Source organism: Acyrthosiphon pisum, chromosome A2, assembly GCF_005508785.2.
Source record: "Acyrthosiphon pisum isolate AL4f chromosome A2, pea_aphid_22Mar2018_4r6ur, whole genome shotgun sequence".
NCBI classification, from domain to species: Eukaryota; Metazoa; Arthropoda; class Insecta; order Hemiptera; family Aphididae; genus Acyrthosiphon; species Acyrthosiphon pisum.
In genome coordinates, this window is record NC_042495.1 from 74680726 (window position 1) to 74697726 (window position 17001).

General features: G+C 26.8%; 1 protein-coding gene across 2 annotated transcripts in view; it reads left to right on the top strand.

The window, feature by feature from the left end:
• Positions 1-527: 527 nt before the first annotated feature.
• LOC100164716 (furin-like protease 2) overlaps positions 528-17001 on the top strand; it is a 147222-nt gene continuing 130748 nt past the window's right edge. For both annotated transcript variants that reach the window (XM_008184884.3, XM_001943261.5), the window contains exons 1-2: positions 528-853; positions 2862-3038. In XM_008184884.3, coding sequence (XP_008183106.1) covers positions 2877-3038 — 162 coding nt within the window. In that variant the 5' untranslated portion in view covers positions 528-853; positions 2862-2876. The remainder of the gene's footprint in view (positions 854-2861; positions 3039-17001) is intronic.

The window sequence follows — 17001 nt, forward strand, 5'->3', positions numbered from 1 at the left end:
CCCTAGAACCCCCCCCCCCCCCCCCCCCCCCCCCTAGCTGCCCCGAATCCGTCCCTGTATTATAGCCCAACTAATACAGCAGAGCGGTACTCACTTGTCCAGTGTCCACCTTTTTATGTTGGTTGTAAAATATTATAATATTGGTTGTAATAATAAAATAATTATTTACATTGTAAGTGTAATATAATATATAAATACCTATTGAAATACTTACGTAATATAATGTTGAAGTTATGTTAAAAAAATGTGTTATTAATAGCTTTGCAATTTAAGTGTGGGGTTAGTGAGATAAGCATACATCATTTTAGCATCCCTTTTGCGCTTATGTCCTCAAGCTCCGGATCATGTTTTTATAATTCGTAACAATCGTTACTCGTACGTTAGAATTGAATGTGGCATTCTTATACGATACGGTATAGCATAATTATTGTAACAGTTTACTTACTGGTTTCACTGTATGGCCATATGATTTCTAGAAACGTGCGGCGCTATCACTTGGTAGTCACTTTTTATCAAACGAGTTGTAACTTGTAATTTGCCGTCAGTCAGTTGATTCCCGATCTCCGTGCTTGTCTTTCGGTCGCTTACTAATTATAATTAAAAATTTAATATTTCACATTATTCAATAAACGTCTTATTAAATTTAAACTGTCGCTTTCTATTATTTTAGTTTTCAAATAGACTCCAGTGGGCATTGCTTTAATGTTTTTAAAAATTAATTTTATTTTTATTTAACAGTTCGATAACAAGTTGTTCTGCGAAAATTTAAAGAAAAATATTAAATTACATAATGTTTAGTGGAATTTTGTAAAGTGTATCAAAACTCTATATAGTTGTCAGCTTATAAACAATAGTATGTATTTATTTATTTTATGAAGTTTATGTTAGATATTTTTTAGAATCTTTATAATTTATATAGTCTACCATTATTATTTTGTTAATAGATGCTTAGGATATAGTTTTCAAAATTAAAATGTTGAATAAGCTGATTAGATTTAAACTAGGTTTAATACATTTTAAGATCTTTGGTTCAAATTCTTCTTTTGTTGGTCTCTAGGATGAGTATTAAAAAATTCTTATGACAAAGTTTATGATAGGTACAAATGTAAACGGCAGCTACAATAATATACTTATTACTTAAATAATATACGTGTCTAGAGTCATTGCCTGCTTTTAACCTAAATTAATTTTTAAAAGTATAATATTTATGTACCTATGTATCTAATACAATGTCTTTTCCGCAAGTTAAATAAAAGAAACATATTCATCTATTTTATTGAACTTGTAAAATAATTTTATTTACATTTTCTGAATTTAATGGATGACTAAAGTAAACAATTTATACCTACCTATTAAAAATATTAACAAATTATGTAAGGTGTAATAGGTATTCATGAAAATCATATTTTGTTTACTTTATATCCACATTTTAAAATATTTACAATTAATTATTTGTTCTACGCAGAAACAAATAAACATTACATACATTTAAATACATTTAAATTTACCTATGTCATAAAACATTTTTTGAGTTTTTATTATCTTCTAAATAAAATTATTATTCTGGCCTATTAGGAGATGGAGTTCTTCTAGGCATTGTAGCTATACTCATTTACCCCTTTTAATTTGTACAATATTTTTTTTATGTAGTAGGTATTTTATTATTTATATTCATGAATTACATATTTGTTGTCTTAGCTATTTTTTTAAATCTTTATAAGGGATCTTTTAATACATCTAGTAGTTTAATTAAATTCATTTCCATTAGGTTTTATTTTTAGGTATACCTACCAAGAAATCATAGATTTTCTCAATATACAATAATATGTACATAATATTATTGATTGTGCTATTCATCATACCAATTATTAGAAAATGATCATATTATTTACTTACACCTGAGCTTATACCAAAAATATATTTCATGTTGTAGTTTTTAAACAAAAATATATTCCTATTTCTTGACCTGCATAGTATAAACGTGTAATATTCATATTTTCTTGAATTATTTGATAAGTCAAATGCTCGGTAAAATATATTTGTCATGATAATAAAATATTATTTTATAACAAGCTATCTTGAGTTAAAGATTTATTTATTTATTGATACTTTGTAAAACAAATGTTAAATCAATTTTACAACTTCAATTATTGGTACCTACCTGATTATTTATTAGTCTTTTCTTACTAGTTAGTAGTTTAAAAATTTTTTTTAAACCTTGGTAAGTATTAGTATAATTTTATATAGTAGCGTACGCAGGATTTAAGTTCTGCTAGTGTTTTACGTGAGTAAATAATTTACATTATTTTTTTCTAAATAGTTTTTATATAACAAATTATAGTAAGTCTCAAATTTAGTCTACATTTACAGTGTTTAACCCGGTCATCTATAGAGCCTCTTCGGGCCGTAATAAACATGGCAATATTGATGGGCGATGATGTACCACTAATTATGGTAGACGTTTAACATTGTTTTTAATAAGCAAAAAACAAATTGAAACTCTGATTATTGACGTCTTTGTCATATTCATTATTCAACAATTTATATTATATCTATAAAAATGACCAACAACTGATCTGTGTGTACCAAAATGGTAATAAATAAGATAAAATAGAAAAAAAAAATTTCAGGGGTGGAGGGGGGGTCAGAACCCTAGAACCCTACCCCTGCGTAAGCCACTGAATTTATAAATCTTATCTGAATTGGTAATATTTTTGAATTTGTGATTCATATTAGATAAAGTTATTTGAATTGTATATTTCCATCTAATAGATTAACCAATAATAGACTATAGATTAACAGATTTGAACGTTTCACACTATATCTTATTGTTATGATTCAAACTAATACATTTATTTTAGGATCTTCTACGTACAATGAGACCATGGTTTGGCCTGTTGTGCCTAAGCATTGTCACCTTGTGCGTGGGACAGCGTCAGCGTCCAATATATATGAATCAATTTGCCGTGCACATACCAAAAGGCTCTGGTCAGGCTGAACAAATTGCAGCCAAACATGGTTTCAACAACATAGGACAGGTAAATTCACTTTTTCAATTTAATTTAAACTTTTAATTTAACAATGGATTTAATAGAATCAAAATTACTCGTTCAAATTTCTACAATGGGTACATAACTTGAATGTAGATCTGTAGTCCGTAACTAATCAATACTAATGAGTTAATACTTGGTACATAAAAAGGTTGATAATAATATGGTCTATGAGTGATCTTATTATTGTTTTCTTTGCATAGTCGAAAAAGAAATAAAAAATGTATTTGCTACCTATTTAAAAAATGTCTAGGTTCTTGCAGTGAACAACTATTTTTATTTAATTTTATTTGTTGTCTTGGATAAACTTATAACTTATAAGTTATATTATATGGATTGTTTTCATTATTGTTTAATTTTAATGTATAACTTTATATGGAAGGATTTTAATTATACATTACCTTTGAAATATAACTGTTGAAAATATACTTGCAATGTTTATAAGCTACAATTATTAAAAACAATTTTTTTAAAAATCCTCATGTATTGTGTACCTATATTTACTAAAGTTAGAGCTCACAATTATTCTGAAATACTGAAATACAGTGTGACAGTGCTTTATAGACTTTTGGGTAGAACTGATAATACGAGTTCTCTATAATATTCATTGTTCTTTTGTAGATCGAAATGATCATAGTTTTATACAGTTGGTCCTTAGCCCGCATAGTACTGTCTCCGTCTTACGACAGCAAAACCAGAGCAAAAACTGTTATGCGTGGAATAGAACTACTCAGGCTGTAGTAATAGTTAAGACTCCAAATTGATATACAATATAACTGAGAACATAATCTGTGAAATATCGTTTTTATTTTTTTGATATAATTTATACGAAAAATGTTCTTATTGTTTTAAAATCCATTATTTTGTGTTTTTCATACTTGAATAACTTTTTTTGTAGTTCCGATATCGAAAAAATTAAAACAATATTTCACAGCCAAATTTCCCCTTTTTATGTGGTGCAAATTTCGTTTCTTTGTTATGGCTATAGCCTTCTCTGTTATTTTCCTCGAAAAACAGTTTTTGCTATGTTGTACATTTCTGTAGTACGTAGAATGACGTAGACAACACATGCGGGGGGGGGGGGGGTAGCGTCCTATTAAAATAACTTTTTTTTTTATGATTTATCAATATTACCATAGAGAAAATGACAAAAAATCGCAAAATGTACTGCAGCTTGATTCTCGCTGGCCACCGCGCCGGGCTTGGGAAAGAACATAGAAAATTGATTTGGCGTGGAGGGGAATTAAGCCACTAAGCTGGGATCGAAATAAAATGTAAAATAGTACAAGACTGGATTGCGCGAGTAGTCGAGTGATGCGTGATGAGTGTCTAACGACACCCACTTACCGTATCCTGTCCATGCTTGTTTTATCATTACTTTTTACTCTCGATTTCTTTGGTGATGACCCAATAACAGTAACTTTATGTTCTTGTACAATAAAATTGCATAACTGTCATTTTATATGTAGTAACGAGTATGAGTAAAAAGTACAATCAAACCGGTTATGGTGAATTTGCGTAGTCTAAATGACGCGTACGACTTTTTTCCTGATCCTTTCACGCAACTAGTGTGTTCCTTGATGGTCATATGTTTAAGGTGGAAGAATTTTTTACTTTCTCTGATCACGTCTGAAACATAGTAATTATTTTGCGGTTGCTGTCGTAGTACTACGATGACAGGGGACCTCAGCTGCTCGTCTCCCAAGCAACTAACTGGTTTCGAATACATAATATATAGATCTTATAAAGATTTGTTGGACCATGTATAGATTTATTTCTAGATTTGTTCGTCTAGCTGAAGAAAGTTATTGGAATGGTATGAGACCAGTGACTTAATAATATTAATTGATAATAAGATCCACGTGTTTAGACATTTCAGCTTGCAAAATGATGTCAACTCAACGACATAATATTTATGTGATCCGATTTATATTTTGTTTCTGGGGCGTTTACCTTTAGAAATAGTCGTTTACATAATATAAATACAGTGTAGTTATTGTTAGACATTATTTAATAAATCTTTAATGTTCAAATAAATATGAAGTATAGGTACTTACGTTTATAATAATAGAATCAATTAACACATCAAGCATAGTCAATACATAAAAAAATATACGAGCTTAAATATAATTTTTACAATAATCATATATTATTATAACATACATATTTGCAAATCAAGGTAGAAATAAGTAATGTGTAATAGGTTAAGACTCAGGGATTTTCTACCTATTTTACTTGACTGTGCACTTGATCCTTTAGTCACATAAAAATAAATAAATACCTACATATTTTTTGACGATGCAATCAGGTAAAGTACGGCCAATTTCGCCATTAAATTTAAATCCAAAACATAAATAACTATTTAGTTTTACATTTTACGTTTAACTTTTAAATTTAAACTTATATATCTTGAATCTGACACAATATTTTAATAAGACAACAATTATACGGTACAACTGAAGTAAAACAAATACGAAACAATTATATTATAATCACGAATAATATTATTATAATGTTATTACCGAAATTAAAATTAAAATTTTATGAGCATTTGAAGTTCAATTTTTTACAACACTGTATATTTACTCGATTTCTCATGTTGTGATTTTGTTATTTTGTTGTTATTCAAAAACGAAGAACTGTACATATATGACGATTTCATAGAATGTTTATATTCTCCTTTTCTATACACCATAAAATTTTAAAAATATTTTGTCCATAGACAATTTAAAATTTAAATTTCTGTTGGTTTTCTTTCTATAAATATTAATAAAATACTATTTTTTGGGCCAAAAAGCGTGAAAGTTTAATACAAGGCTCCTGATTTATTATTGTTCCTATAGCAGTTGGTAAATATTAAAAATACATAGACACAATTTTTTTATTTGAATTTTGACAAATTGTATAAAATTTAAAATTTAAAAATGATTCTATAGTTAAAAATGTATAAAATGTACAACTTTTATACCTAAGGATTGAAAATTTAAAACAAGGTTCCATGTAAATATGTTATATATAAATTACTTTGCTAACAATAATATCATCAAAATATATACTTGGTAATAATATCATAGGCTTACTGACCGTCTTCATTAGAATTGTTTTTCTTATACAATGATATTATATTATTATATTATTATCATTGAATTAAAATTTAACACCATCCATTTCAGTGACCTACTTGTAATCTTCTACAATTGTATTGACAATTTTGTTGTTCGTAAATAATAAATTGTTATAATATACCCACGTCTAAAGTGAAAAATCTGTTCATTTTTATGGTTGAGATCTGTAAAATTATAAAATAATAATATTTGTTGTTTATATTATTATTCACTACCCTTACCACATAAAATGTACAATATGGCTGTGGTTGGATTTTTGGTCATGGTATCTGAATATAGTTAAATAATTATAGGATATGGGAAAGATTTTCGAGCGAAGAGTGGTAACAACGATATAAGCGACTGGCTGTGTCTTCTACAATCTACAGTTAGAATACATGTCCTAATCAGAGTGCTGACCTTGGTTAATATATGATATTGATTATTTTATTATTGTATTATGGTGTAATAAGCTTACTCATTTTATAATGTAGGTAGTTTACCGTAACGCTTAAGAGGACATCGCACCCGTATGTGTTGTCTTATACATGCACGACTTGCAAATTTTCGTTCGCTAGTTTCATAGGGTGCTGTCAATTTTGACATTAAAGTGAATTGACCTATTATCAAACTTTTAAGTATCCATCTGTGTTCTCTCGTTGGTTTTTACTTAAATTTTTAAGTGGATTATGAGCATTTTTAAATACTAATGTTTTACATAGGTACTCATAACTCACTTAAACATTTAAATATCGTAAAAAACCAATAAGGAAACATATGTGGGTGCGTTGCTCCTTAAAATTATAGGTACAAAATACCTAAATAAATCTTTACTTAATTGATTAATAATACACGCGATTCGTAATGTAATATATTATAAAATATGCGAAAAAAAGAAAAAATGTATTTTCCTATTCAAGTTTATTTGTTGACAAATGTTTCAAGATAAAATGTGTTGCTAATTATCGTTTAAAATATTATTATAAAATAATGTAAATTAATATACATATCAATGAATAGGGTAATTTTATTTAATGACCAATCTAATACATAAGTAATTAAAACTAAGTAGTTTGTCGATTTGGGCCATTATAATCTCGGATGAAATGGCGTATTTCTTTAATTTTTGTCTGATGAAACATAACCATCGAACTGCTTTTGACGTTCGGTTGTAGACACCAATCAGCGTCATGAGTCGAATTATTATTGTTAGTAATTTTCAAAATCGGAAAAGTGGTTTTTTCCCTGGAGAGCTGCTCGGTTTTTGACAGAGATTAATGGCGTACCGATCATCGTTGAGTTATAATTTGTTTCTTGGCAAAAGGAAAAGGGGTTCTTATTCGCAAGTAATTTAAAACAAATTACATTAGTTCTGTCTGGTTTGGTGTTCGGGAGCCAAAGAAAGACACTGACCAAATACAACCAGACCATCGTCGCCATCTGATCGTCACTGCATTAGTTTAATTGTTGTTTAAAGTCGAGATAGATTTGTTATAACATATTCAAAATGTTTACAACTTGTTATTTGTTCTTTATATTTAATTCTAAATTCCTTTTAGGAACAGCAATGTATCAATAGAAAAATAGTTAATTGTATTTTATTTTATAGGTTTGACCTAATATTTACTTCCATTGATGTTTAAATACACAAATTAATTATTCAATCGTACACATGCTATACTTATTTAGGTATATATATATATATACACACTTATATTACATTTTTATTTATTTATGTCACACACAGAACATGCGCTCTACTTCATCAAACTTGTCATGAGTAAAATCCATGTTAGCTTATAAATGTATAATCATTTAATTATACAATGCACAGAGAAAATATTTTGCACCAATACAAATCTAGGTTACAATTTGTAAACCAAAAATATCTTTAGGCTTTAAGTATTTGGAGGGCTCCATTATTGCTGAATGACTTCCCTCATCGTGTGCTTCATGTATTTTGTTTTAATATTATGTGTACGCTTATGTATGTTTATGTACAATAATTGATTTTACTTATTGTGTTTATAAATAAAGATTGTAAGTTTTCTGAATAATAAAAAAAACTAGGTTATATGTGGGCAAATACATTTAATAATAGAACTAAATGTTGATTTTGTGTCAGATCGACTGCTTTTTCTTGCTAATCCTCGATCAGTCTTGCAGCATTGTCATTTGGTTATTCGTAAAGATCATAATTCTTCCTGACTATGACACCTACGCCTCCTATATGCAGTCACACTTCCGTAACTTTTGCCTTTACGGCTTTACCCTATCACACCAAGTTTTCTTTGGTTCATTTGAATACAAATCACATTATTTACAAATATAATCATAAATGTATATGATTATTATATATACATATATATATATCTGAAATTTAGTACAACTTCCATAACTTTAAACTGAAAAGTTACTATACAAATTTGAGTTGATGAGTATACAGGAAATTTATTTAATTTTTCAAATTATGAAAGTATACGAGTTGTAAAAGTTCGAGTTATCGAAGTTTTTCTGTATAATAATATATTTTCATTATATAATCAGTGTTTACAAGTTAATGTTAACAACAATATTCGATTAAGTTTAAGCTTAGGATTTATGAGAGCTTAACGATACGGACGTATCAATGACATCCGTTGCAGCGTTCATCCGCTGACCGGACTACAACTCAATATGATGGTTACTGAATTACCTTGATAGTCACATTATCTGTTTCATTTTTTGACGAGTTCCGGTAAATATAGTTTCTTGTATAAGGAGAAAAGTTATCTTTTGAAAATTGATTTAAATCTGTGATTTGACTATATGTATAGTAGGTATCAGTCTGTTTTGAATGGATTGTATGTGACTTATGTGATTATATGTGAATAGTAAATAAATGTGACTAAAGTCGGTAATTTCTGCTAAACAATAAGCTTTAATACGCCTATATTGTTTACTGATCTCATAAACATAGTATACAGTCAAATGGTTATATAATTTCTCTAATTTCGGTTTAATCTAATTGACCCATGTTATTTGTTTTCTGAAGGGAAAATATTTTTTTGCAATGTTTGATTAAGACTACCACAAAAAACGTGAACAGGATAAATAAAACTTGATACAGTAGTTTAAAACAATAGGAAAATGACAAAACTAAAGAAATTATTCAAATTTGTTAATTGTTGTTTTTATAAAGGTAAGAATATTAGGTATTGAAACGATAATTATTTTGACTTAGTATACTTGTGTAATAATACTTCATACTGGTGTTGTGTATATTAATACTAGTAGGGTATACTTTACCTATGTTTTCAAGATTGATAAGCAATATAAATTGTTCTTAAATTAACGTATATAGTCTTTATTGTATGGTAATTATAATATTATAGGTAGGTATTAGATTTACGGTATTTTTATTGTTCATCAATATAGTTCAATACCTACCAAATTATACTAATTAATTATTGTTAAAATACAAATCAAATTTATGCAAATAATACATTCATTCAAATGTTCAGTTAGTAAGGATATCAGTTATATTAGGTATCTTGGTATTTAAAATAAAAGATCATAAAAAATATAGGTATTGTTTATTTTGTTGATGGATAAATTATATAATGATAATATTATTATAACAAGAAAGGGATACGATTATTATTCTTTGTGCATAATATTTACAACCTATTTGTATTTCGTCCGTTCAAGAATAATTTAATTTCGGATAGAAGTGGATCGGATCAAATTATTTATCCGTAAAAATAAATTTAAAATACTGTTAGCGAAATTAAATTTGAGCTTGTTAATTAGCGGAATGGCCTTATTTCATAGTGCAGGCATTCCCTTTATCAAAATTTAAAATGTCTATAGAAAGTGTTTATACTAAATTAAAAAAAATATATATTCAATTAAGAACTATATCAGAATTTATTTAGTGTCGTACTTCTTTATTTGGTTATCCTGTGATTATTTAGTTAGTTTATAATTATTATAATATAATAAAATAATATTAATAATGATAATATGACAAAGGTGACAGTGGCCACCCATATTTTGCTTGAGTGTGAAGAAACTCAAGAAACTAAATGGATTGAGTATTATAATTCACTGTATTTGCTTTAGTTTTTATAGTTTTTTTTTAACTAGACAATTTTTGTGGTTTCGGTGTTTTTATTGCAAAGAGGTCGTTAGATTTATATATTTACATAGTATAGTGAAATCTATAAGGTCATCATTGTGCTTTACATTCATTCTGGTAGAAAAATATTCATACGTTTATATGGTTCATCATAACAAAATAGCTAATATTTTCTAATCATTGGCTCATCATTGTATAAGAAATATTTGAAAATGTTTTCTGTAATTTTGTATATCTAATAAATTATTATGGTAAATGATTTATATATGGACGTGAAACCACGTATCCACAAATAGATCATTGCTTAAGGATAAAAAAAGATTTTCTAAAATAAAATAATAATGAATTGTGTTTGTTATACTTGAGCATTTTGGTTTGATTGTGATATTTTCTTCCAATTTTAATAAGTTATTAGCGTTATTATTTATTAATATAAAATTAAAAGAAAAAATTAATAACTTAATACTACCATGTTTATTTAAAATTATTAAGAATGTACCTGGTGTCCCTGTGTATATTTAGTTAACACGTATGATACACGCATATTTTTAAATTATATATTACTTATTTTTAATATAAGTAATTTAATTACTTACTTGTGAATATTGGATATTATTCTAATATAAAGTTGGAACGAATGATGAATTTAAAATGAGCCAAAATGATTTTTTGGATATCTATAAAATATAAATATAATTAAATTTATTGATTAGATCTACTTACAAGTCATAGTAAACTAATAGAATATCTGTCATGAAATGACATTGGAATCACGTTACATTTTGTAACCTATCATAAAAAATCGGATCAGTAAACAAATATGTCAGATCTTACAAAATCAATTTTTTATCATTGAATATGACGTATTATTGATATTTTTTTAGGATAAATTTGATGTACACAATTCTTTATAGTTGGTTAATATTGCCTAGTTATAACCTTTGTATCATTAAAAAATACGTAAAATATAATATTATAGTTGATAGGTATCTATACTAGAATATTATAGTAGGTAAGCAGTACCTATAAATTAAATTAAAAATCATTCATTGGAAAGTTGATGATATTTTAGATTTTGAGTGGAGCGAGGAATGTATTGATTTTACAATGATCTGTCTCTTTTTTCATTCTTTTTTTTATTTGTGTTACTATATAGTGTACGCGATAAGTAGTTGAAATAATGTTTTGATTTCCAACCTCAGTATCTTTTCCGATGGGAAAGTGAATCTAGTTGGTGTATTGAGAAAGTCAAAACTTAAAATTCTCAGTAGTTTTCAAAAGAACCTGGAAAATCCAAAAAAAAAAAAAAAATTAAGGAAAAACAGGACTTTTTACTAAAAAATTATATTACTGTTTTTCGAAAATAATCGATTTTGGTTTTTGGTATAACTTTCAAAAAATTACCGTAGATACTTGAAATTTTCACTGAATGCTTATAATATTAGCATTTTGTACGCTCTATAAATGTTCAAAATATTTTGACTCGTGTTCAGGTATGTATAAGCATATGAAATGTTCGATTATTATTAATTTTTTTAAAATGAATGTCGATATAAAAATGTTCGCTTAGTCAAAATACTTGAAAATGTAATTATATTTTCCTCGTAAGTTGTTGTTAGTGTAAATTAAAAAAAAGTTGAGCCCAAATTCACAATCATTTTTTTTTGTGCGTTTCAAGTTAAAATGTTAACAAAATTCATTCAAATCACGAAAATTAGTTAAAATTGTTAGTTACAGTTTTTAGGGTTCTGTACGGTAAAACGGGACCCTATTACTAAGGCTTCGCTGTCCATCCGTCCGTCCGTCTGTCACCAGGCTGTATCTCATGAACCATGATAGTTAGAAAGTTGAAATTTTCACAGATTATGTATTTCTGTTGCCGCTATAACAACAAATACTAAAAATCCTAGAATATATAATATAATCAGTGTTGCCGACATGTTTATAGCTGATGATGGTACGGAACCCTTAATGCGCGAGTCTGACTCGCACTTGGCCGGTTTTTTATAGTTATCTGAAGTTCAAATTTGGACAAAATTACGCATTAAATGACCAAGAAAAATTATTTTACTTATTTTGTTGTAATTTAAAAATATTATTCGTGGGTACTTGAAACTTCTCAAGTAAGTATATTATTATATATAAATTATAAATATATAAATATGATAATATAAATAATCTTAATTCAACTCATCTGCTACCGTATTAATAATAACAATATAAATATAATATAACATATCCTAGGCTTACAAACTTACGCTCAAAATCGTTTTTCGTATACAATGATATTATCATTGAATTCAAATTTAACACCACCCATTACAGTGACCCACTTGTAACCTATTGTACAGCAGAGCGACACTTAGCCGCTTTTTAAATTTGTAGGTCTAAAAATAGTTTATTTATGAAAAACATCGTAATAGGTTGTTATGTAATCCCTTTCATAAACAATAATACATTGAATTATATAATGTAAATATTGTGTATGTTTTTATAATATCATAGTGTTAATAAGTAAATTTTATCGCGTGCGGTCTATTGTCTACAATTGAAGATGTATTGTTTTAGGTTTTTATATTACGTTAACCTGCTATGCCCATTGTGGGGTAGTCCATTGAGAGTTTTGTTGTTATAGTTACTAGCTAATACGTCTTACCAATGTTGATTTTACAAATATAGGTATTATTTAATTATATTTTTGGCTTACAGTTTTAAGTTTTCATTTTATACTTTTTGGTTTTGTAAATATTAAATTTGTTTATTAAATCATCTTTTGTTATTTATTACATCTACTTTATTTAGATAGTATTTACCGTTTGAGTAAAGATATTTGATTTACAGTTTCAGTAATGATAATTTGAACAAGTTAAATATGATTAGGCAATTATAAGTTATATTTAATTGTGTACTTATAAATTATTGATCGAAGTTAGCATGCCCTTAGTGATTATCGTTAATTGCTTATATTGTATCATTTAGTACCTCTAATATATCAGAAATTTTCTATTTATTTTTAGAAAAACCGTACCTACTAAAATATTTGTTTTCATTTTTATTTTTTTTTTTTTTAACCTAACTGTACGATATGTTAATTTTTTTTTTATAATTTTATAATTATAAATTTTATTTTCTTAGCGCAGCGATAATTGTATTGATTTAAAAAGATGTGTTTTTTTTAGTGAATGTGTGCACGATTTATAGTAGAAAAAATGCTTAAATTTTCAACTTTGGGGTTGGTTTCCGGTAGAAAATTGGATTAATATGTATTTTTATATGGGAAAACTCGAAATTCTCAATATTTTCAAAATTATCGGGTAAAACAAAAAACAAATTAAAGAAAAACGGGAAATTTACGCAAAAACGTTTTAAACGAAATCGATTTTGTTATTTTGGTGTAACTCAAAAAAATATTTGAAAATGTCATCAAATGCTTATATTAATAACATTTCATAAACAAGATAACATAATATTCAAAATATTTTGAGGATATTTTGAGTTATGCGTGGTGATTCGCAAAGCATGCTTAGTGCTCACCCACATTAATTTTCATTTTCACACTAATTCATTCAAATTCTGATTTTTGGAATTTTGGAATATACTCAAAACCATTTTTTCAAATTCTTTATATTTTTATACTTCTCAAGGAGTGTTCTGTGGCGATCCAAACTTCTGTTGTTCAAAGGAAAACCCCTATTTTTACTGTAAATTATTTAGTAGGTAAGTAAGTTTATTGAAAATGTTGATGTACCTACCTACCCAATTTAAAATTTGAACGGGTAGTTTTTAAGTTATTAAAATATTTATTCTTAGGATCATAGTCTTCAAAAGTGTAAAAGTACCTACATCTCTTTGTCATTTTTTTTAGTTTTTTTTCTACAAAGGTTTTTCTGAGTCTCAGAGTTTGACAATTAACACAAGGTTCCTTTTAAGTACCTAGTTTAAACTATAACCAAAAAATCTAATAAATGTATATTCACAATTATTTTTATAGTTATTTTAAGTTAAAATTAAGACAAAATTAGATATTTAAACAAACAATAACGATTTTATTTAATTTGTAGGTAATTTAAAAATCGTATTCACGAATACTTTTAACTTTTAACGTATGCTATCATAATATGATCTTTTTTACCCACAATTATTTTTTCAAATCAACTGAACTAGCTGTATTACCTAATAATTGTATAATAAATGACTATAATAGTACCTAATATTAAAATATCATAAAATATACTTAGTAATAGCTGAGTGACTGCCTCCGCTCAAAATCATTTTTCATATGCAATGATTTATCATTGAATTCAAATTTAACACGACCATTACAGTCACCTACTCAATGACGTACACTCGTGGCATCTACTGCACAGCGAGTGGTAAGTAGTACAGGTTAGAGACCTAATTTTAAGTACCTATTATGAAAGTTCAATCATACATATCAAAGCTTTATTCAAGACTTTTGAGTCAATTTTTATAAATCTTTATATTACTTGTAACAAATAACTGCTTATTTCGTATTATTGATTACCTATAGTTTTTTTTTTGGACAAATTTCTTCGAATTTTGTATTTTTTTAGAAGTACGAGAAACAATAAAACCATTTTCTGGATCTAAATATGTTTTTCTAAAACGTATATTTTAAATTTTTAATTATTTTTTTAATACTTTGGTATTATTATAACATGTTTCTATACGTATTCAATTCGTTTAATACACATATAATTACAAGTCATAAATCATAATATTATTTGTTGTATACCTATATGTTTATATGGTAAAAAAAATATGTTTGATGTTCTTTATGTACTTAGGTAACTTTATTTATATGTCAAATGTCTATATATTTTATTCCATTTTGTTTTTATGTATTTTTTTAATTTAGTTATTATGATTTAGACGTTTTAATAAAAACTTAATTTGTGACGATCGTACATAGTTTAACAATGATTTATGTTGAACCTTGACGTAGAAGTTGTGTCACTGAAGAAAACTTAAGTCTTTTCTTCAATAGTATTGGGAATTTTGCAGTTTTAATTAATTAAAATAACAATAAATGATAGGTATTCAGTAAAGTAGATTGCATCTCTGAATTAATCTCGGTTTGAAACAATTTTAACTGTTTGTTATTTGTGAATATAGTAGTACTTAATCTAAATTCAATATCTAATAATTTTCTATTTATAATAAACGTTTGTAAACGCTGAAGTTTAAATTAATTGAAACTGTATAATTATATTTGTTAATTTATTTTATGTCACTTAAACAAGTACCTAATTGTAATTTTATATTTCTGAAATAATTTGACTTTAGATATACATTGTTAAAATATAAACTTTGTTATAACAATATCAATTTTGTTGTTAGTAGATAGTATAAATTAACATTTCGATTGAGATTTGAGAGCGTATGGTAAACATTTTTTTCTTGCCAATTAGCGTCTTGAAGTTAGATCCTTCTGATTTTCATCTCACGTAACTTGTGCACAACGTTAAGCATAAAGTTGTTCCAAAACTTTTCGAATTCGATTATGTATACAATCAGGAAGTTTCCGTTCTAATTAAATGAATTTCACTGATAAATTTGGATTAGCGTTCCTCGGAGGTTGAGGAGTTATCGCGATAAATACAGAACAGTTAAACGGATGGCACATAATACATCAGACAGTAATGTGCCTACCTAAACCCGTTATCCTAGCCCTGAAATTATTATTATCCTGTTGTTTAATCGCCTGGATTAGTTAATTCCTTGCAATCAATTTATCATACAATAATTATGACGCGCTCCGTTAAAAGTGCTTTACACTAAATTGTAATAATTGTTTGGAAAATGTTATGACTTGGTCTTTATAGTAAAATATTTGAATTATTGTTTACATTTTTGTATCACGGTTGGTAGAGATATTCAGTAATTAATGATTACTTACCATATTCAGAGAGTGATTTTCCAGCATGCTCGCCATCTTTTATTCTTCAAAAATTCAGTTCTTCATGATATGATTTTTCGAATTTTTAAATATATTAAGACCATATCTTCAATGTCTTGAGATTTATTGTACTATAAGTCCTTAAGAATAATCCGGTGGAGATAAAACTTTTGTTTTTCTAAAGAGAGTCTCCATTTATAGTATACACGTTATTTAAAGGTCTACGTTGGTGGGCTTGTAAGATATGGGGCTATATGGTGATTTGAATATTTTAGTGATTAATATTAATCTATCAGTATTAACAATTTATAAAAACGATCCAAGTATTATTTATTAAAATAACTTCAACTAGATCCAATATTATATAGCTATTTTATATTTTTGTAAAACTATTTTTTAGTACCATTATCCATTATTACCACATGACTCTCTTTAAGTAAACTGCGCGAAATAATTCCAAAATTTGAAAATATGGTTTAAGTACCTGCACATAAAAAAATTCCAAAAATCAGAATTTGAATAAATACATTATTGAAATAAAAATGGGGGTGAGTATGCTTGGTGAATCACTTTGTATATTATATGTTTTTACATTTTTTTTCTGATGATAATATATTTTATTGCGAATTAAAATATTACCTATATTATATAAATATGAATAAGCATTAAAAGCTTACAAAAGTTTAAAAAAATTTAAATGTTCTTAATAATTTTTTAGATGTTTAGCGAAGTTTGGAATGATCTATTTATACCTATTATAATTTTACTAAAGGTATAATGATACGTCGTTTAGTTTTGTTAAAATTG